General features: G+C 41.5%; 2 protein-coding genes across 2 annotated transcripts in view; one reads left to right on the top strand and one right to left on the bottom strand.

Annotated features, from left to right (window-relative positions):
- The window catches only part of onecut2 (one cut homeobox 2), a 111,329-nt gene extending 86,256 nt beyond the window's left edge, over positions 1-25,073 (top strand). The window contains exon 2 of the mRNA XM_078162085.1: positions 24,878-25,073. Coding sequence (XP_078018211.1) covers positions 24,878-24,921 — 44 coding nt within the window. The 3' untranslated portion in view covers positions 24,922-25,073. The remainder of the gene's footprint in view (positions 1-24,877) is intronic.
- Positions 1,229-27,744, bottom strand: fech (ferrochelatase). The gene is made up of 11 exons (XM_033646093.2): positions 27,610-27,744; positions 24,990-25,080; positions 21,751-21,870; positions 19,196-19,344; positions 16,072-16,206; positions 14,127-14,233; positions 13,629-13,727; positions 12,657-12,764; positions 10,648-10,812; positions 8,723-8,782; positions 1,229-6,222 (listed from the first exon to the last, which is right to left on the bottom strand). The coding sequence occupies exons 1-11, from the start codon at positions 27,647-27,649 to the stop codon at positions 6,085-6,087; spliced, it is 1,212 nt and encodes a 403-aa protein (XP_033501984.1). The 5' UTR covers positions 27,650-27,744; the 3' UTR covers positions 1,229-6,084.

The following is a 27,744-nucleotide window of genomic DNA, read 5'->3' as shown; positions in this document are numbered from 1 at the left end:
GGAGCTTTGAAGCTTTGGGAATGATAACCTGTGAATATTCAAAGCTTTGAACGGGACTCAGATGCGGCGTTCATACACACTCAACCAACTTTGGTAGGACTTAGCACTTTCACTAAGTTTTTCGTATCACTAGATGAAAAGCAAGCCCATCACTGCAGTTGCCAACCGCAGACTACCATCTGCATTTTGTCTCAACTGTTCTTTTTCCTTGTTAGACAGCCAGTTTAACTACATCTGTGTCTGACATTTGCCACCTCTTTTCAGTTTCTTCCACCAGTTAACTGTTGAAAAAAACAAACAAAAAAATGAGCCATTCAATTGCTGATTTGGATGGTAATTACCATGGCAACAGATGACACTTCAAAGCATTCGGGTCAGCCCTTCATTATGCATTTGTAGCAGTGTCCCCCTATAATATTGAATATTTTATTTTATGTTCTGCCAGTGATGAAGGCTTTGCAGAAATACTGCCACCTGTCTGCCAACACTTAGCTCGCCCTCTATCCAGTTAGCTCGCTGTTTGCTAAACTTGTACAGTTTAGAGTTCATTTACAGAGGTTTGGAATATAAAACATCGCTCAGGATCTTTTGTTCTGGTTTGCAACATGGCAAGAGAGTGGCCGAGATCACAGCAGGAACATGTAAAATTCAGATTCGAGGGTGGATTTCTCCCATCAGCATTTTGGTTAAGCACATGTAAAAATGAACATAAAGCACAAGTTCAGTATTTCTAGTTTGCCAGTGTAAAAGGCACATTATCATGGCATACCAGGACAAAAACAGTAGATGGAGAACAGGGTCAGAGGTCAAGTTACTACCCCTAACAAATGTAAGATTTCACTTTGACATTTACACATTATCAGGGAGTCTCATCAGCAGATGGGATCAAACCTGTGAACTTCAAGACATTTTCTGGAGCTGTAGCACCTGACAGCAAAAAGGACATTTAAATCAATCTACTGACTCCTTACATCAGGTTTTCACATTAGTTACTGCACTGTGGTCAGGGAGGTGTACGTGGATGGAGAAAACAAACTGCATTGAGGTTCAGCCAGACCGAAGTCAAAGTGAATCTATGTTCAAACAATCCTACACTCAACACGTCATTTTTGACTTATCTGTGCTACGTCTCTACACGGTATTTTTTTTTACAGAACACATACTGCATCTTGCTATTAAAGAAAAATTCCAGCATGATTGTATTTTTATGTTTTGTTTTTTTTTATGCTTTTCCTGCAGACCCTCAAAAGCGTCTTCTGCTCCCACCACACTGACAATGTTAGGAACACAAAGGCATTTTGTCTCGCCGCCTCAAACTGAAAATGTTTGGGCTCAGTGTGCTCACAGCGATTAGAAGAGGCCATTTTTGTTCCATTATTAAATACCTTACAAAATTAAACATCTATGTCTACACTGAAAGCATTAGATCAGTATTGGTAATGAACAGTAGTATCTGCACAAAATTAGCTCAGAGGCTCAAAATGACGTTCGGCAACTTAATTAATAGGCGAGGTGATTGAAAGAGGAAACTACAGACGGCTTCACGGCGCAGTTGGCAGGAAAAATAAAATATTTGAGGATACTCAGTGCTGTCACGTTTCGAAATCCATGCATGTGATTTAGGAAACTGCAACAAAACCACCAGAGTTAAAGACAGCTGATGGGAAAGCAACAACGCCCACTCACATCAGATTCGATATTGATTTAAGTCCAAATACGCAGCCTTCATTTTTTGGACATATTTGTAGAGACAGCATCTAAAACTCAAGCTTGTTCGTGGGCGTTTCCACAAGCATCTGCTGACATTTGAGACACTGACATCATACTGACTGGAGACAACCCGCACTCATCCCCAGGGCGCCAAATATGGCAGCTTGGTCATCAGCCCACGATACCCCTGAACGCTCTTCCAGCATCTGTATAATACACCAGGCTTACAGATAATTCCCTGCTAAAACCATTCAAGGCTATGACTCAGTATACAAAGCGAGAAAGTCCACATGGTGGTCCACATGGGTGGCAGATGGATCAAACAAACACAGGACTTTCACCCAGGGGACCTGTGTTTGTAATACCAAAAGTCAACGTTGAGCTCAGGGCTGCACCTTGAATGTTGGAGATTCAAATTGCTAGTCAGTGTGCTGTGCTGTGTACTTATGGGGATGTTTTGGCCCCCAGATTTTGCTGCGGAGAGAGCGCTTTTGACTTTCACCCTACTCTTTGGTACAGTCCGCTGCGGACGTGCTGCAGCGCACAGAGGAGGAGAAACTTTCTACCGTAAGGCTGCAGGACAACTTTATCTTCTCTTTTCTGTTTGGAAGTAGCGACTTTACAGCTCACGGGTACTTAATATGATAAAGTATGTTGCAGATTTCCGATCTGTTGTTAGCACTGTTAGCTTATTTACTATGTTACATGAATGCTGTTGTTGGGTCAAGTCTGATTACAATTGAATTTCCCCTCAGGGATTAATCAAGTATATCTTCTTCTTCTTCTTCTTCAAAAACATCATCGAACATTCATATACAGCGGCCAAATCTGAATCGACTGACACAATTTAAAGACAGATACAGCCTGTGTTGAGTGTTTTAGAACTACAAAATGTAGTTAAAGTAACGTTGCATTTGTGTCACGTGACAGACATATTTGTTACCTCAAGGACAGAAGTAAAGCTACGCACCAAATATACTTGTTCTACCTCAAACCATAATCTTTTTTAAAACCTAACCAGGTAATTTGGTTGCCTACACCTGAAGTGGTCGCCGAAACCCACATTTTCTGTGAACACAGACGTGACACATCCAAAACTGACTCTAGAGGGGTATTCAGTCAGACTTTGAGGCGTAGGACCTCTGACCAAGCTGCTGTATTTGACGAGTTGGGGTTGAGAACGCGTTGCCGGAGAACGTCATATTGTAAGGCTGTGAACGCTGATACAAAGCTTTGTTTTCATGAGAACAGCCTAGCTGGGGACCGCTATCGTTTCACATTGATGGATTTCAAAACCAGCAGCATTTGTTCCTGCGTGTTCTTCCCCATCAAGAGCGCCCTAATATCCTGATGGATATCGAATCTATCAAAATGACCTACTGGTAGCTTCCTTCTCCTGAAGCCGCCACACAATGGCACATCTCTAAAGTATATGAACTTAAGCAGGAACTTGCACTCTTCATGTTAATCTTATTTTACTGCAACAACATAACATGCCTCGTTTATGGTGACTTACTGAGCCAGTCTACCCCAGAATGAAGAACTGTGTTAGTCCGTTGTTTTTTTTTGGTGACAGAGGAGAACACGTCAATTTTCCCTTTTCAGTTTTTGATTTGTTATCAGTGGAGGCCGAGAGGCTCAGAACGCTCAATATTTCAGCAGACAAAAAGCAAAAAACAAGAGTATAAAATAAACATGTTAATGGATTTGTACAGAAACAACGTGTTTCTCCACCTGACAATACCCCACACATTATGTCATGACACCCTGAGAAGTCCCGACACCAGAAACTTATTTCTGATCTTAGATGGACTACAGCTGCACTCTGGTTTGCTGTAAAGATCAAGCAATGCCCTTTCTAAGCTCTTAGATAGCTCTGTACAGGGTCAGCGTCGGCACAGAAGAGATGCAGGATTCAGATTTGATCAACTTTAATCTTTCCGTCACACAGTTAACTCTCTTGTATCCTTAAAGGAGCCGCACAATTCCTTCTAAAGAGCTCTTTTTTCATTCTTAAACGGTATTTTTTACGTCCCATGTTTTTGTGTCTAAGTGACTGATGGAGACCAATTTGGGAAATCAGTCCAGTATTCAACGGGAGGGCTGCAGCTGGCAAACAAGCTGCAATGTAATGCACCATCAATTTACATCCAACAAGGGGCGTTGGTAGCTTAGTGGTAGAGCAGGCGCCCCATGTACAAGGCTGTTGCCGCAGCGGCCCGGGTTCGAATCCAGTCTGTGGCCCTTTGCTGCATGTCATCCCCTCTCTCTCTCTCTCTCTCTCTCCCTCCCCCTTCATGCTTACCTGTCCTGTCCATTAAAGGCAAAATGGCCAAAAAAATATCTTTTAAAAAAACAACAAAATTTACATCCACCAAAAGTGCTTCTTTTTGCCCCTGACAGGATCAGATTGTTATTATAAGAATCTGACAACTTATGGAAGGATCCCTACAGAGCCAGACGTTTTTAGGCTGCTGTCAGACCTAGAGTCGTGTCCTTTGGTCTGAATCAGGGACTCAAGTTGTATAATTGCCTAGAGTTGGTTCGTGTTCTCACGGCAGCATTTACAAGCGGACCAGATCAAATGCCTTGTGTATGAAAGTTGCTCTTGATTGGTCAGAATTTCCATGCGGGAAAAATCCAGGAAGTAAAGCAAACGTTGAAGAAGAGTACACTTGCAAGATAAATGTGACACTTTCTAATGTCACAATGGAGGGACAACTACGCAGGTTGATTTTAGCGCTGCTCATCGTGGACTATATTGCTGTCATTGTTCATTTTAGTCAAACCATACAGTTTGTTTTCAAGTTGGAGCCGCGTGATGGGACTGCCGAATGCGCAAACTGATGCATTGGATGCGCCGAATGTGCATATTACGGCAGTACAAGAGGAGGTGCACATTAATAATGCGAATGCAGTTTCGAGGTTAGAATGAACAGCACAAGAGTTTGGTTGTAACCAGACCGACACCACCTCTTCAAGAAGGTCTCAGTCCGGTTGTTCTGGTGCGCGTGAACCGCACTTAGGGGGCAAAAAAAAATTGAGTTTGACTGAACCGAACCAAACAGGGCAGGTGTGAAAGCACCCCAAGATCCTTTTTGTTTGACCAGAAACTGCCTCAAAATCATTCTCGCCATCCCACCAGACTCCATTTAAATAAACAGTAATTTTAGCCTGTATAGAGGCAGCATGTTTTCACATTTAACTGGGTGAATTAAGGGTTTATTTCAACCAGATCAGAGTTGGTGATTGTTGGAACAGCAGTAAGATGAACCAAGACTGTTTCTGAGAGTTTTATTTTCTCTCTGTTGACTTTGAATTAAGTGTCTTTTATGATGATAAAATGCCTGTTTATTTAAATGGAGTTTGGTGGGTTTGGCGATAGCGTTTGGTGAAACAAAAAGGATCTTACTCTTTAACAAACAGGTCTATCTCTGTCAGGATTCCCTCCATAATATTCACAGACACTTATAATAACAATCTGAGCCTGTCAGTGACAAAAACAAGTACTATTTTTTGGATGAAACTTGACGATGCAGGATTGCCCTTTAACATTACATTGCTGCGTCTTTTCACCACTGCCGGCCTCAGTGCTCTCCTCAAGACTGGACCAGGCTCATAAAACTGTTGCTCCCATTTGTCACTTAGACGCGGAAACATGATAAAATAGGGTTCAGGTTGGAAAACATCAAAGTCACCCTTTAAGCTCAGTGGTATCCACCTATCAGGCAGCAGCGTTTTGAAGCAGCACCAACCTCCTCCAATCACATTGCAAGGATTGCAGCATGATGAGCGGGGTTACTGGCTGGTGGGTCAGTGGCGTGATGCAACAGGTAAGACAGCGGAGGAGAGAAGCAGCCAGCCGACCAGATCCCTTGTGTATGGTGTCGTTATTCATTTAACACCGGCAAGAAGAGCAACAGGGTCTCTAGTGGGGGTTTGCAGGGGCTAAGCAAATGGAATGTAACCAAGGGAGCTGTGATGAACAAAAGCAAACTAGTGCAAGGCGTTTTCCTGTAGCGTTGATGTGATGTGAGCAGGTTCTGCAGAGTGTTGGTTCCTTTATCTGCGCAGACGTTCCCCAAATGGTGACTGCAAATACATGTGACCGAATAAAGAATATTCTGGTAATCTGAAGTGAGTGTTAAGAGCAGATGTTGGTGTTGTTCGTACAATAAAACAAATGTCAGCACGTATTTGCAGATACCATTTGGCTAAGTCTTCATTTCCTGTTTCACATGTAACCAACACTCTGGCTGGAGAGACGTGTGCGTTAACGTGTGAGTCTTCTGTTTATCAAAGAAGGCCTTAAGTTTCTTCACAGATAGCATTGCTGCAGGAAGGGCACCAGAGTGCGTGGGTGTATGTGCGTTTCTACGAGAGCGTCTGACTGGCGAAGAAGGCCTTGGTTTCTCCACAGGTGGGGTTGGTGCACAGCGGGCAGCGGAGGGTCAGCTGACGGGAGCAGGGCTGGTTGGACTTCAGGTGGGACTGGACCAGGTCTGCCAGAGCCTGAACAGGATGAACGATATACAGTCAATATTGAAACAGAAACGAATAGAGGCACTCCTTTCTTCAGCTTCGTTAACTTTGTGGTTGTGTTTCAATTTAACGACTGTACGATATATCGATATATTTTCAATCAAGATATAGATTTAGACACAGCGTTTATATCGTTAAGGAGTAGGGTAATATAATATGACATAATATATGTCACTACCCCTTTCTTAAGTTTCTTCTTTTAACAAATATATTATTTAAACAAATTCCCAAATTTATTTACAACTAATATACAACTATCCCCAGTCTGTTTACCACCCAATTAAAGTAAAAGGTAAATTAAACCCAATTTGACACAAGTTTTAAATTAAATTCTCCTCTTAAATTATAACCCACCTCCCTGTCATAAAACAGTTTTTCAAATATTGCCCGGAAGTGAATTATTTCTCACTTTAAACACGATTATTGCAGTTTTAAATTTGACCAATGGATTTTTAAATTTATTTTATTTTAATCATTTAATTTAAGCCTTATAAAATAAAATATAATAAAATAAATTAAATAATAAAATAAAATAAAAATTAAATTGAATCAAATCAAATTAAATTAAACAACTGCAATGGATGGAAACAATATAGCGTAGTTCAAGCAAGATTTAACCACTACCATCTACATCACTACATCTGTTTAAAGGTATGTTATTCCGACCTCCTCCACTGTCGTCTTGTTTGTTGCTGTGTGAAACGTCTGCCCTCTAGTGCCACCTATTGGCTGGATCTATGCCATCAGAAAGGACGCATGGAAATGCGAGGTCAGTGATGTTTAGAACGATTGATCTATTTTCGTAGATAGGGAGTGTAAGTGAGCCTTAAGGTTGTTTAAACGAGGAGTGACATACAGTAAGTAAGCTGATTGTACAAGACAGCAACCTGAGCGAGGATCCATCACGAAATAAACCCCTGACATCAGCCGGGCTCTGCGGCAAAAATTCTGATGAATGTATTTTTCTTTATTTTCCAGCAGCTGCTGCTTGCAGACGGCAGCAGACTGATGCAGCTCACTGAGAAACTAAAACCACACTGAGGAAACCATCCTTCAGTAACTACCAACTAATCATCCTCTGGATATTGATTTATACACTCACTCTCTCATACACATACACACACACACACACACACACACTCAGAGACTTGGCGAGGGGTCTCTGAGCGCGGCGGGTTTGACCAGCCAGCCAGCCGGGCGGTTCAGTTCTACTGTAGTCAGCTCTAAAGGTTCCCATTGATCTGCCCCCTTCCTTTAATAAACCCTACACACACACACACACACACAGGAGGAGTTGACTGTTGGGAGAAAGGTTGCAGGGTTGAGGATGAAGGCAAGGAGGGAGGTGGGATGGGAAAGGGAAGAAGGATGGAAGTAAGAAAGGAGGCAAAGGAGAGAAGGAAGGAGGGAAGGAAGGAAGGAAGGAAGGAAGGAATCCATTTATTGACCCTCTCCTGCCTGGAGTTCACTTACTTCACAGAATCTTCTGCTGCTGTCTCCTCTTCTATTATTAGAGCCCTGCCTGCCTTCCTGCAGTCTTCCCTCCATTTTTTATTTCTCCCTTCTTTTTATCTGTATCTCTCATTGTTTGCTTTTCTTATTTGTGTCCTTTATCACCTCCCCTTGCTCCTAATTGTTCCTAACTCCTACATTTTGCCCTCTTTAATTTACTCCTTCTTTAAGCTTTAAGTCTGTGCTTGTTTGAATATAAATGCAGACATGCTCCTTTATCAACACTGAACATGTTCCATCTTTAACTGCTTTTAAAATGTGTTACATCCATTTATGTAATGTGATAATGAACTTCTCTATCAGTCTTGATCAGGGTTCCTACAACTTGAGGCAAATTAGATTTAAGATTTTTATGATTTAAGACAAATTTTACATTAACAAAAACTGAAGAAAAAAAAAACCATGAACCGACATCCAAGAGTATTTTGACAAGGGTAGAACAGAGCAGGGAAATACCTGGTGAACGATGGTGGGTTCACGTAGAAATTTTGTGTTTCTCACTCTGCATGTGGGATAGTGTTGCCTTGATTCCCATCATGCCAAGTTTAAAAAACATTTTGCTTAAAAAACACAAAGGCTCATGTGCATTGCCTCATGCAATTTCAGCGTTGCTGCAAAATTTTGGTCAAATAGCCAATTTTTTGTTGACTTTGCACTTCACCATGTCGTCTAGTGCAGTGGTTCCCAACTGATTTAGCCATGGGGTCCAGATTTCTCTTTAGGGCCCGTACACATGCGCCCTCAAATTACTTGTTTTCACTGAAGACGTGCAGCAAGTGGGCTAAAACGCCAAAGCGACATTGGGTGCGTTTACATGATGGCTTCTCATTCGGAATGAAATAAATCTGAATGAAATCATTCGGAATTTAAGTTTTTCCAGGTAGTTTACATGAAAAAATATTCATTCTGAATATTGTGTGTGTGTGTGTGTGTGTGTGAGTGTGTGAGAGACACGTACCTTCATAAAGAGAGGGTTCCCATTTAACGACTCTGCTCTCTTGATGTTCTCCACACCACACTGAAGACAGAAAGGAAGACTGGTTGTCACATGTGTTCACATTATTGAAACCAAACATCCAAGTCAAACAGGCTAGATGTGAAAACCCCCCCGAGTTAACATTCATGTTGGAAATATATCGCTAAATCACGTTTAACATTAAAGATAAAGATGTCGAAAAAAAGTGTTTTCATTTTGTCAGTTCAGTGGTGTGTGTGTCACCTGGTGCCTCTATCTTTGTGAGGGACAGTCTGAGGTTTCAACCTCTCACATGAGGACATTTTTGGCCAGTGAGGACGTGTTTGTAAAGTGAGGACATGTTTGGAGAGTGAGGACATGTTTGGAGAGTGAGGACATTATGAGATGGCGGGACATTTTGGGGCACTTTTTAGAGTTAGGGTTAGGGCTAAGGCTTGGGAAAGAATTAGGAATATTTGTCAGGTTTCTCACAAGTGTAGAAGTACAAACAGTTGCGTGTGTGTGTCTTTGTGGCACCGGTCACATTGATTAGTGGTCACCTCACTGGTGCCTTTACACAGAGAGACACACACACACGCACGCACACACACACACACACACACACACAGGACACACAGCTGCAACTGATAAATACACTTTTCCTAACTTATTAGAACACTTTACCTGCAGAATGACCACTTGTATATGAATTACTCACCACGTGTTACTTTGAAGCCATGAAGAACACTTTGTTTTTTCATGCAGGTTCCAAAAATCAAAGCATTCATTCATTTAACAGCAACACTATATCAAAATATTTGTTAACAAACTTTCACACAACTCCTGCTGTATAATCCAAGTCTCATTTATGCAGTCGTATGCTCAGTACTTCACAAACAGACAGCTCTACTGTGCTAAAAGTGAAACTTGTCTGCGCTCTCTTTAAGCCAGACTCCATTGACAAAAACAGCAATTTTACCGCACTGAGCGCATTGAGCTGTCGATCTATCGCTGCCTCCATCACTTACTTTGTCTGTGTTATTGTGTGACTTCGGTGAATCCAAACTAACCCTTTAAAACACCAAAGTTACACAATAAGACAAACTAACTAATGATGGAGGCAGCAGTAGACCAGCAGCTCCTGTGTTCAGTGCAGTAAAATTACTGCTTTTATCAGTGAAGTCTGGCTTTGAAGAGAGCTTCAGTTCAGTCCCTCGTCAGAAAGGGCTGTCTTTGGGAAGCACTGAGCATACAACTGGATAAATGAGACTTGAATTACTGGACGTTTTGATATAGTTTTGGTGTCATTAAATGCAGACCCTGATTACTTCAATTCATGAGGAATATTTGCCTTTTTTTGGATTCTCCGTTCACTGAGGAGGAATGCAAGAAAAAACAAATTTTCTTCTAGAATTCAAAGTAACACAGAGTGATGAACTGATAGTCAAATGGTCATTTTATGGGTGAAGTACCTCTTTAAACTCTGTGCCAAGTGTGCCATTCGATTTCAACACAAATGAACACGCAGCTGCTCTCCTGTCGTTAATTTCAGGTCATTTCTGCGATAATTAACCTGCAGAGACTTTAAGTTGCTACACACACAGCAGGTAATCCACCACAGTCATTTTATTTCTTTGTCACCATCATCATGTGGCAACATGTTTGAAAACAAGGACTGTTATTTAAAAATCTCGCTGCTGGTGCATTCAAGGTCACTCTAACTCTTAACGAGTTTTGGGTGTCCGCTGCTGAACAACAACCTTTTCAATTAAAGAAACCAACAGACTTTCTTTTCACAAAATACCTCTCACTTACTGTTTAATCTTCCCCATTGCTAAAGTATTACCGCTGTGCACACTAAAGCATGCAGCTGACTCAACAGCCTGGAGCTGCTGGGAAAGTGAACATGGAGTTTATCTTTTCCTTACCTCCTCCCCGAGCACCTGTCCATACTCGATGTCCAGCTCATGTAAAGTCTCTATGTGGTCGGAGGTGAAGGCGATAGGCACCAGCAGGATGTTCTTCTTCCCTCGCTCGCACAGACCTTTAATCACTTCGTCCGTCTGTGGGCCGAGCCACGGCATGGGCCCCACCTGAACGACCAGACACAAAGACATGAGAACAATTTAATTCCACTGCGGAGGAGATTTACGGCGCTGTTTTTGTGTCACCAGAACATGGCAGATCTTCCACCTAGTCCAGCGCTTTGATACAGACCAAATGGTCCCCAGGGTGTCCTTGTGACCTTTCCTCTAACGCCACCTTTAGGACAAACTTCACAACTGTAGCCCCACGAAGGCTGTTAATGCTCTGGGAGCAATCAAATCACCAGTATGCTGTTCTGTCCAATACTTTCATATTGTGGTCGTAATGGGCACTGCAGCCTCCAGGGGGCACTAGAGGGACTAGAGACTCTTAGGCAGGATTTATACTTCTGAATTACATTGTTGTCATACCATATGTGTACCCTGCACCGTAGCCTGACGTGCACCTCCCCAGAAATGTAACTACACATCGTGGCGACGCAGACCTCCTGTCTGTCTCTGTAAGCTGGCACCATTTCCCTCAGTGGAAACAAAGCTTTGATTTACTTTAATTTCACAGATAAGAAACAATAAACTGTGAAGACAGTAAAGCCTCCACAAAAAAAGCATCTCAAGTCTTGTGCGTGATTTATCCTGGCTTCATATGAGCAGAGGAAATCTCTGCTAGCTGCTAGGCTAATTTATACAATGTAAAATGCCATAGGCTTGTGCTAATAACGTTGTATCCTGTGTTACGTTCTACACACTGTATATATTTAGAGCAGTCTGAGTATTCCCACATGCCTGATATGTTGAACAGGTACCCAGCAACACTTCCCACCCGCCCTATACCGTGAACAGCTGATTGGCTGCTCCAATAATTCATGATATGTGACTTTTTGAGCTACTCAGACCAGCAGACTGAGAGCTTTGAGGTTTCCTAGCTGAAGTATTAGATGGACGAGTGGCGCCACCTTGTGGCAGCAACAGAAATTACACATTCTGTTACAGCTGACAAATGGGAAACTGAACAGTGTGTGGTTATACATATTTGTAGCTATATAGTTACAAACACTGTGGATATTTTGGAAAAAGAGAAAAGAAAACTAGTGATAGATGGCATTAGAAAGAGCTCCGGAGTGATAAACAAATCCTGCAGTGATCTACAGCATGAGTTTATGAATATTAACCACCCTGGGTTTGAACGTTTGAACGTGTCAGCGTGGGTTTCCTCCAGGTGCTCCAGCTTCCTCCCACAGTCCAAAGACATGCAGGTTAACTGGTGACTCTAAATTGTCCGTAGGTGTGAATGTGAGTGTGAATGGTTGTCTGTCTCTATGTGTCAGCGCTGTGATAGTCTGGTGACCTGTCCAGGGTGAACCCTGCCTCTCACCCAGTGTCAGCTGGGATAGGCTTCTCCCTCACTTACCCCAGCAAGCATTTTTTGGTTTAAAAAACGTCGACATGAAGACCTGATGTCTAGGCTAAATCACGGCTGAAGTTGGGCTGTCAGTGAAAATTTGGGAGATGTCTAACCATAGCCAAAGTGTAGACATCATCAATTATACGGCTATGTAGAGACCATGTCCAAAAAATGGAGATAAACATATTTTAATTACTGTTGACTCTCCATACGTGATTGAATATCATACCGCACACCATCTGCAATGGCGAAAATTACATTTAATCAATTTAAAAATTAAATCGGCTAGATTTGGGTTACATGTAGCTAGACTAAATCGGAGCTAAATATGTTTAAATCACAACTATTGCTTGCTGGCTGTTGGTTGTCTGTGCCACTGCTATTCAGTTGTAGCAACCAACCACTAGATGGTACCACTGCTTTATTTAAAACACTGACGTATCAGTTCACAGTTTGTCTTTTGTTTGTGTGAGTGTGTGTGCGTACTCACCCTGGACTGCCACACTAGTCTGTAGGGGTTACAGTGTCCCAGTCTCTCCATGACTCTCTGAACTGTGGCTCCCACTTCCTGAGGATATGGGTCACCTCTGTTTACAACCTACACACAGGAGTAACACTGTCAATAGTACTCACAGTATCAGTATTAGTTTGACAAGTAGAAGTAACAGAGGGAAGAGACGCAGCTGCAACAGTAGGCATCGCAGTGTGTGCAGGTGACAGTGTTCGGCTTCACCCCCGTGACGCTGCCAGCACCTGGACAGGCAGGGATCTCCAGGGGAAGTCATGTAGGAGCCTTTTACTGATTTTCTGTCCACTTGGCACTTAATAATAGTTTTGTTTATATGTTTGTATGAGTATGTGCCCTCCACAGGTGCTGGCCTATAATAGGAGGAGTACGAGGAGAGGGCGTGGCTGACTGGGAGCACACACTGGCTCCTCTCCCCTTCTGATTTATTCATTAAGTTCATTTATACCTGCTGTTTTTATTTAACTAAGGCTCCCAAAGAAAATGTACGTAACCACTTAATGGTTGGAAGAAAACTACGTTATTTTGGAAACTTTTTTTAAAAACTCATCACCCAAGGGTCTAATAGACGAAAGATGACACACAGCTGGTTGAATATCACAAAGTTTCCCTGCTTCCCTTCACTGGTTCCTGTTCAGCAGGGTCAGCCTTTGTTTCACTGTTATAATCATTAACAAGCAAAAGCAGCATGTGTATACATTCAGTAGGCTATATCTTCAGTAGCTAGCTAGCTAACCCTACACTTTTCAGGGTTTGATTTGGGTTTTGAAACAGGGAAGAAACGTATATCTTCTATCTATCCATCTACGATAGTGATTGAGAGACGGAGGCTGGTAACAGTGTGACTGCTCCTGGTTGTATTAGTAGGAGGTGTATTAATAGGACTATCAGCATCTATCAGGATCAGCAGGAAGTAGCATCAGCACAAGTACGTACAGCCATGGGGAGCGAGTGTGCCGAGAACAGAATGACAACGTCGTCTCTCTTTTCTTCAGGGAACTTCAGCAGCTCGTTACTGATGTGTTCTGCAAAACACTGCGCACACACACACACACACACACACACACACACACACACACACACTGAACATTAGTTGTATTTCATGTTTTTTTCTGTTTTACTAAAATGCTGAAACTATAATTTTCCTCGTGGATATAAAAAGTTCCTGACTAATAGCTGCTTCGCACCATGAAAGCTCCATGCTGAGATCTAAAAATACAGCCAGGCTTGTGAGTTGCTACGATTACCAAGCAGGGCCACTTCGCTTTCAGCTCATTAGTTGCTATGACGACCTCTTGCCCTTGTCAATTAATTTTCCAACATTTGTTGTGTTTGTCCTCTCTGAGAGGAGGAGGGGTCTGACAGGAACTCTTATTTTACAGTGTGTACGTGTACATGTGTGTGTGTGTGTGTGTGTGTGTGTGTGTGTCTAACCTCCACCAGCAGAGGGTGTGTGGGCCAACGGTCGATGACACTCCAGCGCATTTTTGACCTGTCGCCTCTGTTGCTGTAGTAACGGTAGATTGCGTTCAGACTGCTGCCTGATGACACAAACAAACAAGGACATTAATATTATAAACATGTTCTGAGCTGTTTTCTTTCCAAAGATCAAAAAGAGAAGAGAAGAAAATATATTTCTTCTGTCTTTTAGACTTGTAAGACAGAGCTTTAAAACACTGCAGAGCTTAAAGAGACAGTTCACCCCCAAAATACACATTTCTCCTCCCACCTGTAGAGCTGTTTAGCAGTCTAGATTATTTTGGTGTGAGTTGCAGAGTGTTGGAGATATTGGTTGTAGAGATGTCTTCCTTGTCACTGAAATAATGGAACTAGATTGGCTTTCAAAATACATTTGAAAAACTCAACATCAACGTCTCTCTCCAGAAATCATGACCTGGTTCCTTAAGATAATCCACAGACCTTGTTCTGAGCAGATTCATGTAGGGACTATCGAACTACACCCGCCATCTGTATCACCCCCCAGAGGGAATCATGCATCCACTCATGGACGAGAGGCTCGTGCTCATGACAGCGTGAGATGTGAACATTAATGGCGTCCTTCTTAGCTGAGCTGTAACCTTAGCTAGCTCAGTGGTGCTAGGTGAGCTAACAGTAGATGCACACTTCCTCCTGCACTGTGACGTCACCGGACATCACAGCCTGCATTCAGCCAAATATCAACATAACGACGTTGGTGGTCAGCTGGGTTCCTTCTGCGTGGTGATTCGGTTGGCAGGTGTAGTTCTTAAGAAAGAATATATTCCTACATTAAACTGCTCACAACAAGGTCTGTGGATTATCTTGAGTAACCAGGTCATGATTTCTGCAAAGAGACATTGATGTTGAGTTTTTCAAATGTATTTTATTGGCGCTTTGAGCACCACAAGCTGAGAGAAGGCAGACATCTCTACAGCTGATATCTGCAACACTCAGCAACTCACACTGAAACAATCCAGACTGATAAATAGCACTACAGGTAAGAGGAAATATGTTTTTATGATTTTGGAGTGAACTGTCCCTTTAACTGCAAGACCCAGAAGATCATTACACAACACTTTCCCAGAGTCCTCACACTCTTCTACCAATCTAGTTGTAAAAAAGAAATTGTCAGCTGCACGACATAACAGATTTCTAACACATTTCCCAAGGTGTGACTCTGTGTCCTAATCCAAACTAAGATGGCAGCCAGTGGCTACCTGGACAGGAAACAGATAAACTTCTTGGGAAACAGGTTAAAATTGTTTTTTGTCGTGGTGCGTAGGTTACATTTGTTCATCCAGATGTTCAGAAAAGGCACTGAGGACTCTGGAAATATCCTCAGAACAGCGTTGCCTGACTGAGCAATCATATTTTTACTTTGGCTTCACAGTGAGTAATCAGAGCACTAATCTACAATGGGCAGGAAAAGGAAAAGCATCCAAGTGTTTACAGGCTGGGACAAGTTGAGATGATCACAATCAGGTGTTGATGTGTGAGAACAAAAACAACAGGCTGGAAAACTGTGATGAATCATAATGACATTCGCAACTGAAGCAAAATATGTGCAGACTTATCTTCTACAAATTATGTAGCATTAACTTGACGACTTGTACCTGATTATCTGCTGTTTTTTTGATGAATGTTGCCAAGTAGCTGGTTATAATGACATCCCAGCTTTTATGGGTGGGATTAAGAAAGATCCCATAGTGATTGTGTGTGTCTGAGTGAGTGTGTTTATCAGAGGGTAACAGGGTGGATAGCTCTCTGGGTGTGGTCACAACAGCCACAGCAGTCTTTTTTATCTCATAATTTTTCCTTTCATCTTTTATTTTCAATAAATTCAGCACATGTGATGTTTGAATATTTCGTTTCCTCTGTCTGTGCTGTGTGTGACCGTCACCTGTGGTGGAGCAGCTGTACTGAGGGTACTGCGTGAAGGCCACGGCTCTCTCCACTCCGTCTTTCTCCATCTCCTCAATGGCTTCCTCCGTCAGCGGGTGAACGTACCGGAAACCGATGTAGAACTTGTGAGGAGCTGAAGACAAAGACAGTCAACTGTCAATCTTTGCTGTTTGAGTAAAACAGCCATAAAGAAGAGACCGCCGTTTGTGTTGTTATCAGTGAGGTGTGTGTGCAGGCGTGTGACCAGACACTCCTTAACTGTGTCACTATCTACACTTCACACACACTTTGCTGCGAACAACAGAGGGCTGTGTTATGAAACGGTTTTGACTTTCTCTGTGGGAGCTGGCTCGACAAATCCTAAAACCCCAGTCACAGATAACAGGGATGTACTTTTTATTAAAATGTCCTCTATTTATGCTGATTTCTTTTGGCTGGACGAGTATGAGAAACTTGAGTTGTGTTTTAGAAAGGGAATCTTTTTTGTTGCAGATTTTATTTGTAAAGCGTGGGAGAGAAGGCAGAATATTCTGTTCAAAGTCTGAGCCGTAAAAAGGGGCTGTAATTATGTATGAAATGAAAAAAAAAATAATAATAATAATGTATACTGCAACTGTACTTTTTTTTGGTGTCTTATAAACCCATGAGGGTTGGGCACTTTGTGCATGACACATAAATAAAAAATAATCAATCAATAACAGGCATCATTATGGTCGTTATCAACTTGCTACGTTAACTCAAGCTTTCTACTTCTGCAGGCACTCCCATAAAGGCGGCATTTCGCGCGTTATTAAACTCTTCTACCACCTGAAATGGATCAATGGTGTGCAGCCTATTTCCAACTATATATAAAACAATATAAAAAAACACAGTTGCTGCAAATAAGGCGAATTAAAGTGAAATAAATCTTATTATTTGAATATTATCTGTGATAAATACCAATAGGCTTATCAATTTTCTAACCAATCTTGCTTTAATATAACAGTGATGTAAAACAGACTTCAACACATCAGGACCAGCCATTAAAACATGACTCAAAGCGGTGACATTACGGTGCTTTAAAGGAATGATACCGCATTTCATATGCAAGTAAACATCCTCCCAATTAATAATATAGTGAACTATTAATGTATGCTACCTGTGATTTATGAGACGGCTTCTTTTAGAGCCAGTGTGGGCAGATGGACCAGAGAACACTACACACATTCAGTAGTTCAGCAAGAATAACCTTGCAAATTGAATAAGACAGACTTTCTGCATCACTAATATAGATTCCAGTGGCAAAAGATATTTATATATGATGATACATGCAATACGCTTTACTGTAACTCTTTATTCAGTGGCTTTGCTGATCTAAAAAGTTTGCATTTATGACAAATCACCTGTATCACTCACAGATCGACTACTGACTGAGTGACCCTATTTCCAAAGGAGCCTTTTTGGCCTATTTCAAGATGAAACTCTGAACATAACCTGGTCGGGACCAATTTAGGTGTGCAGCATAACTTACCATGCATGACATGATCCTTATTCAACATCCCACACTGCATTCCAGGACGAACATTGCAATCAACCAATCACAGCCCTCTGACATCATCAGTGTGCTGCTCCTGTGCGACTTTCAACATTCCTTTGTGCTTCTTCAGAGCTAAGCTAGTTTTCCACATTGTAGTGTGGAACCTTGTAACCTACTAGAGGGTTAGGGAGTTAGCTTGCTCACTAGGTCAGCTATGCTAACAAGTAAGCTTGTCAACAGGCTTGAACTTTAGCAAGTTAGCTTACGAAGTAGGTCTGCTATGCTAACAAGTAAACTGTCCACTTGTTGGCCTTGTTTACACAGATACCGATACAAATAAAAACAGATTTTTATTTATCCCGTATTAAAAAAAAACTCCAGGTTTACATGATCAGTTGTGAAAACGATATCTCTGTTTGCACGAAAATGCAAAAACGGCAGCTTTTTGCTGCAGTTAGCATGCCAGGCCAGTAGGTGGCAATACGCCATATGTCAAACACCACAGAAGAACGTTCTGCGCATGCACAGTGATTTGTTTTCTTCTTGGCACTAGTGATAAAAACAATAGCTATGTTTCCATCCAAAAGTGATTCGAATCACTGGAAAATGCGCATTAAAAGAAATACAAATCCTGTGTGTTTCCATTAAATGTACGGACTTTGGTGAAAACTATGAACTTGCGCGAGTTTTCCGCAGAACTGGAAACAAAACAAGTCTTGCATTCTTCTTCTACGTTTTCTGGTTGTTGGCAACCAGCTTGTAAATGCATTACCGTCTTCCTGACCCGGAGTGTGGATATCACCATGGAGAGAGGTGCGCTACGTCAGACTTAATTCGAACTGTTTCCATCCCCCGTTTTGTGAATCAACATTTTTTCGAATCAACCCAAACCCGGCTAAAGTGAGCGTATTTTAGTTTGTGTGAATCAGGGGATTTTAATTAGAATTTTGGCGTTTCCATCATAATTTTCCGATGCGATACTTCTAGATGCGCATCTAAACAGGCTGATGGAAACATGGCTAATGATAAACTACATTTTAATCTTATATAGCATAGTTAGCTGCTATGCACTTACTAATATTGGGCACAGCAGACGCCTTTGTGCGCCGATGTAGTGGTGATGTTGATGCAGCGGTGCTAAGTTCATTTGTAAGCTCGTAAGTAGTCCCAAAACTGCTAACAAAACGTAAACAACCCGGCATATATCCGCCATTGTTGTTGTGGTTCCCGGGCACCTAATGGCCATGCACAAACTGGGTTGCAACGTCATTGTTTTCTGTTTACACATCTCCACAGAAACGGATATTTCTAAAAACTTTCACTTTGGAAGCTGTTTTTGAAAATCTCCGTTTTCGTCAAGAAAAACGCTGGTTATGTGTAAATGATAAGTGGAAACACAAAGATAAATACCAGTTTTCAGAAATATACGGAACCGTATCTGTATCTGTCCTCCCTGATAATTAGCATCTAATCCAAGGCCTGCAGGACACTCAGCCCTCTCACTCCTACCATCATTCAGTTTAATTGGAGAGTTTGACAAACAGGACCACTGTGACCCTCCCTGCCTGTTAAGTGGTGGTGCAGACACACTCTGGGTCTGTCTCACCTGTCTCAGGACTCATCTCATCTAGCAGCTTCACCATGCCCTCTCCCTGCATGGAGGTCCAGTGTTTGATGGGCGAGCCTCCTCCGATCTTACTGTACTGCTCCTGGATTTTTGGCGTGCGGCGCTTGGCGATGAACGGGCCGAGCTTACTGCAGAGCAAGGGACAGACTGAAGAGTTACAACTACTACAAACAAAGACTTTATTACAGTGCAATATTACCTCCTAAATTTTCTGATCCGACTGTAGCTTCAGTCTGAGACCTAAAGACTTAGTTTTGTTACTAATGTTAGCTTGTCAGGTTAGCTTGTAAGATTACTGTTAGCTCCAGCAGCTAATGTTAGCTTGTGAGATCACTGTTAGCTCCAGCAGCTAATGTTAGCTTGTGAGATTATTGTTAGCTACAGCAGCTAATATTAGGTTGTCAAGTTAGCTTGTAAGATTAATGTTAGCTCCAGCAGCTGATGTTGCCTTGTGAGATTATTGTTAGCTACAGCAGCTTATATGGTTTTGTCATGTTAGCTTGTAAGCTTGCTGCTAGGTACAGCAGCTAGTGTTAGCTTGTGAGGATACTGTTAGTTCCAGAAGCTAATGTTAGTTTGTCATGTAAGCTTGTGAGGATACTGTTAGTTTCAGAAGCCAATATTAGTTTGTCCTGTTAGCTTGTAAGACTGCTGCTAGCTACAGTGGCTAGTGTTAGCTTGTAAGGCTACTGTTAGTTCCAGAAGCTAACATTAGTTTGTCATGTTAGCTTGTAAGATTGCTGTTAGCTACAGCAGCTAGTGTTAGCTTGTGAGGATACTGTTGGTTCCAGAAGCTTATGTTAGTTTGTCATGTTAGCTTGTGAGGCTACTGTTAGTTCCAGAAGCTAACATTAGTTTGTCATGTTAGCTTGTAAGCTTGCTGCTAGCTACAACAGCTAGTGTTAGCTTGTGAGGATACTGTTAGTTCCAGAAGCTAATGTTAGTTTGTCATGTAAGCTTGTGAGGCTACTGTTAGTTCCAGAAGCTAACATTAGTTTGTCGTGTTAGCTTGTAAGATTGCTGCTAGCTACAGCAGCTAGTGTTAGCTTGTGAGAATACTGTTAGTTCCAGCTAATGTTAGTTTGTCATGTTAGCTTGTAAGATTACTGTTAGCTCCACCAGCTAATGTTATCTTGTGAGGATACTGTTAGCTCCGGCAGCTGCTGTTAGTTTGTCATGTTAGCTTGTAAGGTTACCGTTAGCTCTTTTTAGAAAATCACTGTACACTTTATTCCAGGGCTGGTCAGCCATCTTTGACCTTTCGTAGGCCAGTCATTGATATTTGTTCATTTATAAAGCCATACTGTGTAAACTCCCCTACATTAGCACTTTGACTGAACAGAGATCTGACTGTACTACAGTCTGAGATCTCAAGACTTAGTTTTGTTGTCTGCTCCTCATGCTCAGACTGAGCTGGGAAAGAAAGCTTTTACGTGCTGCTATCTTGTCCACATCTGCTGGTTAAATATGGGTTAAATAAATAAATAAAAATAGAATTTGGTTTTAAAACCAAGATACTGGACAAATTAACATTCTGACTCGATGATGGCGGCAGATTAAAGGTCAGAGGAGCATCAGATTACTGCATCTCAACCTGAGGGGGGCATGCATATCTGTACATGGCAATCAGTTTATTATTTCACACGACCTGACTGTCAGGACAGCTACACCAAAATGTCTTTGGGAATTACACACAGATTGCTCCTGTAACATCAACATACAACTAACAGTCATGTAGAAAATCATATGTGCTGCGATGAAATCATTATTCTGGGTTATCATCTGACCTAAGGTTCCCAGATTACCCTGAGGTGGTCAACAAGAATGTTTCCTTTCTTTTATTTACTCTATTTTTCTTGTTTCTGCTTCTGAAACACTGGATACTTTCATGTCAGATGGGAAAAACCCTTTTGGTTGACCTGCTTCTAACTCACAATCACTCTAAAACCATAACCTGTGACGCTGGGTCACAAGAAAGTCATTTTAAGGAGTCCAAGCCAAAGAAGGTTTGGGAAAGACCACTTTGAAAGGATTGGTGTCGCTCAGAGTTAACGTTAAACTGAAGCGCCACAGAGTTTTTTCTCCTCAGCAGCAACAAGAAACACTCTGCTGGTTGGGTTATTATGAAACAGACAAACAGAGCATAGCAGAGCACCATGAGCTTACAGTCTTCCCCATTTGCTCTCATGTTTGTCAACCCAACAAAACTGTAATATGTATCCACGTAAATACAAATTGTTTAAACTGTTCATAGTGTGTTTGTGTGTGTGTACAGCCTATGATTTATAGAGGCTATCAGAGGTGCTTTCCAGACTCCATTTGCAATGTTATTTTCAGCTGTAAAAACAGCAAGTCCAATCCCCAAACAAACACACACTAAATGAATGTTACACTTGTGTATCAACCAGCTGCTGATAACTGTGATATCTTTTTCCAATAAACTGGCAAAGACTTGGGAGATGGTGATGTCAGTCCCTCTTGGCCCAGAGAAAGATAACAAAGGCACAAACTGAGAGTATGTCCATGGTACATACTTCTGTACAGGGAGTTTCATCAGGTCTGTGTCCATGAAGAGCCGCAGCAGGAAGTCGTGAACGTCTTCTAGTTTCTCGGGTCCTCCCATGTTTAACATCAAGATGCCCGTCTTAGGTTTCCTGCGGGTACAAGAGATTCATAATCAATAATTCATGTCTGACAATGCCTCAACTCCCTGCAAAAATATGTGGATCTTATTGATTATTGATGATGGCTAATTAATGAGTCTTCCTACGAATAACTCTCACAATATATTGATTTATATCTGCTAATGCACGAATTAATAGTAGATTATTGATTGCTAATGCCATTATGCTAGCACAAAAAGTAATTTGTATAATATGGATGTTTCCATACAGATATGATTTGTTGTTCATTAACAGCTCTAAATGTCTTGTCAGCCTGTGAAATGAACATATGTTAAGGTAACAAATGTTAGCTTGTTGTATCAGACTGTGGCGCTAACATTAACTACCACCCAGTGTTAGCTTGTTATGGCAGCTTGTGAAATAACAACAGCTAATGTTTCCTTTTATTTCTTGCAAGGAAAAGCAGCAGAGCAAAGACACACAAAAGCTAACTCTAGCAGCTATTAGTTTGTCATGTTAGCTTGTGAGATTATTTTTAGCTTAAGTAACGTTAGCTAATGTTAGTTTGTCATGTTAGCATGTGAAATTATTGTTAGCTCCAGCATCTTATGTTAGTTTGTTGTGTTAGCTTGTGAGATTATTGTTAGTTCCAGCAGCTAATGTTATCTTGTGATACTATTAGCCCCAGCAGCCAATGTAAGTTTGTCAAGTTAGCTTGTCAGATTACTGTTAGCTCCAGCAGCTAATGTTAGCTTGTGAGGACACTGTTAACTCCAGCAGCTAATGTTAGTTTGTCAAGTTAGCTTGTTAGATTACTGTTAGCTCCAGCAGCTAATGTTAGCTTGTGAGGACACTGTTAGCTCCAGAAGTTTGTTAGTTTGTCATGTTAGCTTGTGAGGATACCATTAGCTACAGCAGCTAATGTTAGTTTATCAGATTAGGTTAGCTGATTACAGTTAGCTCCAGCAGCTGATGCTAGTTTGTCATGTTAGCGTGTGAGATTAGTGTTAGCTACAGCAGCTAATGTTAGTTGTCATGTTAGTAAGATTACTGTTAGCTCTATCAGCTAATGTTAGTTGCCATGTGAGTTAGTAAGATTGCTGTTAGCTCCATTAGCTAATGTTAACTTGTGAGATTAATGTTAGCTGTAGCAGCTAATGTTAAGAATGTTGGCTTGTAAGATTACTGTTGGCTTCAGCACTTACTATTAGCTTGTGAGGGTACTGTTAGCTCCAGTAGCTAATGTTAGCTTGTAGAGCAGCTTGTGTTTTACTGAAGCAGTATGTGTTAGCTTTTTCTCTCAGTCTATAAAGGTAACATTATCTTAAGTAGCTAATGTCTGCTTGTTGTGTCCTCGTATGAAATGTACCTTACCTACAGCAGCTATTAGCTCATGGTGTAAGGTTGTGAAATAACTTTGGCACAAGCAGCTAATGTTTGCTCGCTCTGTCTGCTTGTGAAGCCAACTTCGGTGCCACCAGCTAATATTAGCTTGTCAATAAGTTCTGATGGGTGTTGTAATGCTTTCTGCTGTGCACTACATCACCAGTGCAGATTCACACACGCACAGCTCTGACATCTGCTTGTTTTAACCCTAAAGAATCTGCTGTCTCGTTCGCCTTATTGTTTCGTTGTCAACTTCAAAGGGTAGATAAGAGCCAAAAAACCATGAGGACAGAGATGAGAAGGATTGTGTAACAAAAGACATCAACAGGAAGCACAGACTGCCAACACATGGCTGGCAACAATCACCATTGTCACAAGTCAACCGTATTGTAGTTCTACAAAGTTTTTCGACATGTGGGTCCTTTTTTTGTTTGTCTCATGCACAGGCAGAGGACACACATGTACTTGCACGTAGCTGATGTGATGCACATCGCTGCCGACAGTGTCACAGTGTTCAACAGATCTACAGGTTGCACCAGTGTGCCAGGAAATGCAGAAATGTGTCAGCTTGCCAGTGAAGAGGAAGACTTCCTTCAAGTAAACATGTAAACAATGCTGGTTCTTAACTTTAAGAAACTATGCATGTGGCCTACACTGCTGTGAGCATTTACACAGGTGCAGTGTTGTGTCTCTGTCACTTTGCAGGTACACCTCCAAAACACTAGTCTTTGTCAACGTTTTTGTGAGGTCTTGTTAAGTTTAGTTGATTCAAAACACTCAGTAAACACACATTAAACACACATTAAACATGGCTTAATAGAGACAATTTCAAACACAAGAACACAAATCAGCTTCACTATAACTCGCAGCATTCACAGACAAACACTTGTCTTTATCTGGACACATTTTCCCCACAAATACAACATGCTAATGTTTTTAGCACAAGCCTATGATATTTTACATTGTATAAATTAGCCTAGCAGCTAGTGGACTCTACTCATATAAAACCAGGGACAACAGCAACATTTAACATATGTTACAAAGGTCTGCGTCGTTGTGACGTGTAGTTACATTTCTGGGGAGGTGCATGTCAGGCTACGGTGTGTACCTACATCAATGCAGAGCCTATGTGATAGGTACAGCTTTGATTTGACGCAGAAGTATAAATCCTGCATAAGGGACAACTTCTGAACAGAGAAAGCAAACGAGCTTGATGACATGGCCAAACACAAGTATGATGTTGAATGTGTTAAACTGTGTGGACCTTGAACTAATGACTAAGGAGAAATCTGGACCATGTGGTTGGACCAGTTGGGAACCACTGCTTTAGTGGGTAAAATGGAGGCTATGGAGGCTGGAGAGACTGTTTTTACAGAGGAGAAAAGAGAACTGATAGAGAGCGTCATCACATGGAGCAATGACAAACACCTCAAGCTCATTATCAGCCAAATGAGCCAAAGGATGTGGTGGACTATCAGAGGAACAGGAAGCCAGAGAACAGGGGAAGTCAAGGGGGTTGACCTTTTGGAAATAAAATGTCAGAACTTCATCATGTTATCCTTTTAGACATTTGTGTGAAAGTTTATAGTAATTGGTCTATGAATTCTTGAGTTATGACCAAAGACGTGGTATCTTCTGTTTGTTTGTTTAGCAGCAGCTGGAGCCAACAACTCCGGACAAAGACCAGACGACTGACGGACAACGGCACACAGGCGGCTAACAGCAGGCTATTGTCTTGTGTCTGACAGTTGTGTGTGTGTCACCTGTTCTCCTGTGTTTCTGGAGTCGCAGTCTGGGCTAAAGCAGCAGCAGTGGAGCGTCTCCTGACACTCAGACTGACGCTGCTCCTGGCAACTATAACAAAAGAAGAAGAAGAGGGGTTATTCAGTCAAGTCAGTATTACTGGGCATGCACAGTTTTTTCCATCACCTTACATTCGTACATTTCAAAGCTTTCACCCTCTGAAACGTCTCTTAGTTTTCAATTAATACAGTGCATCTGATTTTGTGTCAAATCTTGAGCTCTTCCTTTAACCTCACAGAGACATCGCTGCATCACAGTTTGAGTCTGATATGTCTGAAAAACGCCGGGCAAGTAGGGCAAGAAAAACATGTTATCGAGGGTCCTTGAAAAGGGAACATTTGTAATTTTGTCCATGAAAAGGTGTGAGAACCCTGCTGAGGTAAAATTGTGTCTCTTTGATGTAATTTTTGGTCATTTTGTGTCTCATTGTAGTTGTTTGGTGCCTCTTTCTAATCGTTACATGTCTCTTTGAGGTCATTTTTGGTTGTTTTGTGTCACTTTGTAGTCATTGTGTGTCTCTTTGACGTAATTTCTTGTCTCCTCTGATCATTTTGTGTCTCCGTGTGGTTGATTTGTGTTACTTTAAAGTCATTCTGTGTCTCTTTGACATATTTTTTGTCTATTTTTGGTCATTTTGTGTCGCTTTGTGTCTCCTAGCAGTTGATTTATGTCTCTTTGTTGTTGTTTTGGGTCTCTCTGTAGTCCTTGTGTGTCTTAATAATAGTATTTTTTTCTCATTGTGGTTGTTTTGTGTCTCTCTGTTGTAGTTTTTTTGTTGTTTTGTAGTTATTTTGTGTCACCTTGTGGTTGTTTTGTGTTTCTGTAAAGTCATTATATGTCTCTTTGAGGTATTTGTTGTCTTTTTTGGTGATTTTGTGTCACTTTGTAGAGATTTGTGTCTCACTGTGATTGTTTTATGCCTCTTTCTAATCATTATGTGTCTCTTTGAGGTCATCTTTGGTTGTTTTGTGTCACTTTGTAGTCATTAATGGTCTCTTAAAAATATTTTTTTGTCCGTTTTGCACTACTTTGCAGTCATTTATTGTCTCCTTGTGGTTGCTTTGTTTCTCTTTCTGGATGTTTTGTGTCTCTGTAGTCATTTTGTGTCTCCTTATGGTTGATTTGCATCTCCTTGTGCTTGTTATGTGTTTCTTCAAAGTCATTCTGTGTCTCTTTGACGTATTTTTGGTCATTTTGTGTCTCTTTCTTGATGTTTTGGGTCTCTCTGTAGTTCTTGTGTCTCTTTTAAATCATTTTTTGTCTATATTGGTAACTATGTGTTACATTGTAGTCATTTGTGGCTGTTTTGCCCATTTTTGTAGCTATGACATGTCTCTTTGCATCTCTTGGTGCCCTTATTTGTGTCTGAGGTCATTTTGAGTCTCTTCCTGGTTAGTATGTGTTAATTTGGGTGACATTTTGCAGGGGGCACCTGACACTTTGGGGCCCTGGGCTTGTGCACGGTATCTATCCATACATGTTAATAATCTTATACCAAAAGTTAGCCTGATACATGTAGTGTCTTTGGAGGATCTTCACCACAATTTAAATTAAATGTGTGTCAGTTTCAACAATGTTTGCCCAACTGACATAAGATTGATAAGAAGGATGCAACAACGTATAGTAGCATCATGAGTTTCTGACACTAAAATGACCTCTTTCATGAAGTCACACTACAAGCCATTAAGACACTTTAATAATTGTCAACACTGCGATCAGAGTCAGTGTCTGAAATAACAAAGACATGTGTCCCAAGCTACAGAGGACACACAGAAACCAGTATCTCCTGATTTATGTAAATCCACAGTCTCACAGATGAAGTCCAACAGTCTAACAGTCAGGGCTGCAGTACCTCAAAGCGCCACCAGGAGGCCCGCTGCGATTATGCAAGTTCAAAACACTGGAGTTGTGTAACTCCGAATTTTAAGTTCTTTATCACTCGCCGTGAAAACGCGCCGTTAACGGCTACGTGTACTATTTACGGATCCTCTGCCTGTTACTAAATGCAGCATAAGCCCGGGATAAGTCCATTATGTAATATTAACATTAAACTGTAACCTACAGTAATGCTGGTCTGCGTCAAAGCAGCGGGAGTTAGCAACGGGCTAGCTACGGAAACAGTGCCATTTGTTTAAAAAATAAAAGCACGTCAACGGTGGCCTTTTAACAATTATTAGGAATTCGCGAAGACAAAATGGCAAAAACTGTCAAGGATAATGACATCGTTATTGTTAATGCAAGATTAAAGAAATACTTAAGCTTTAAACGCCATTAATACTGCGAATTAGCGCGTCAGAATTCCGTCAAGGATTTTATTGTGAAAATCCAAACAGGATGCTGAGCTTCCACATCCTCGCTAGCTTAGCGCCCGTTTACGAAATGATGATGCCAATGTCAGCGTGTTGTTGAGTTTACTCTCCAACACCGCCGCTCCGTTACTCCAAACTGCCTTCTAACTGTTCTAAATAAACACACTAACACAGTTTACTCCGTCACATTACATTCCGAGCTGAACCATGAAACTTGCAGTTTTCTCGTGCCAGCTTTGACCAGGCTAACTTAGCTCACAGTCACACTCACATTGGATCAAGCGACCGGCGCTGCCCAGGACTGCCATCATGGTAACTTCCTGTTTTTGCCGCCGATTAAAGTCTCTGTTTCCGCCGCAGTGGAGGCCGGATAGTTGTGCTTTAAGCGGCTGCTTCCACGAGTGCC

Source organism: Epinephelus lanceolatus, chromosome 19 (genome assembly GCF_041903045.1).
Source record: "Epinephelus lanceolatus isolate andai-2023 chromosome 19, ASM4190304v1, whole genome shotgun sequence".
Taxonomy (NCBI): domain Eukaryota; kingdom Metazoa; phylum Chordata; class Actinopteri; order Perciformes; family Serranidae; genus Epinephelus; species Epinephelus lanceolatus.
The sequence above is the reverse complement of the archived record's forward strand: the minus strand, read 5'-3'. Positions and strand labels throughout refer to the sequence as shown.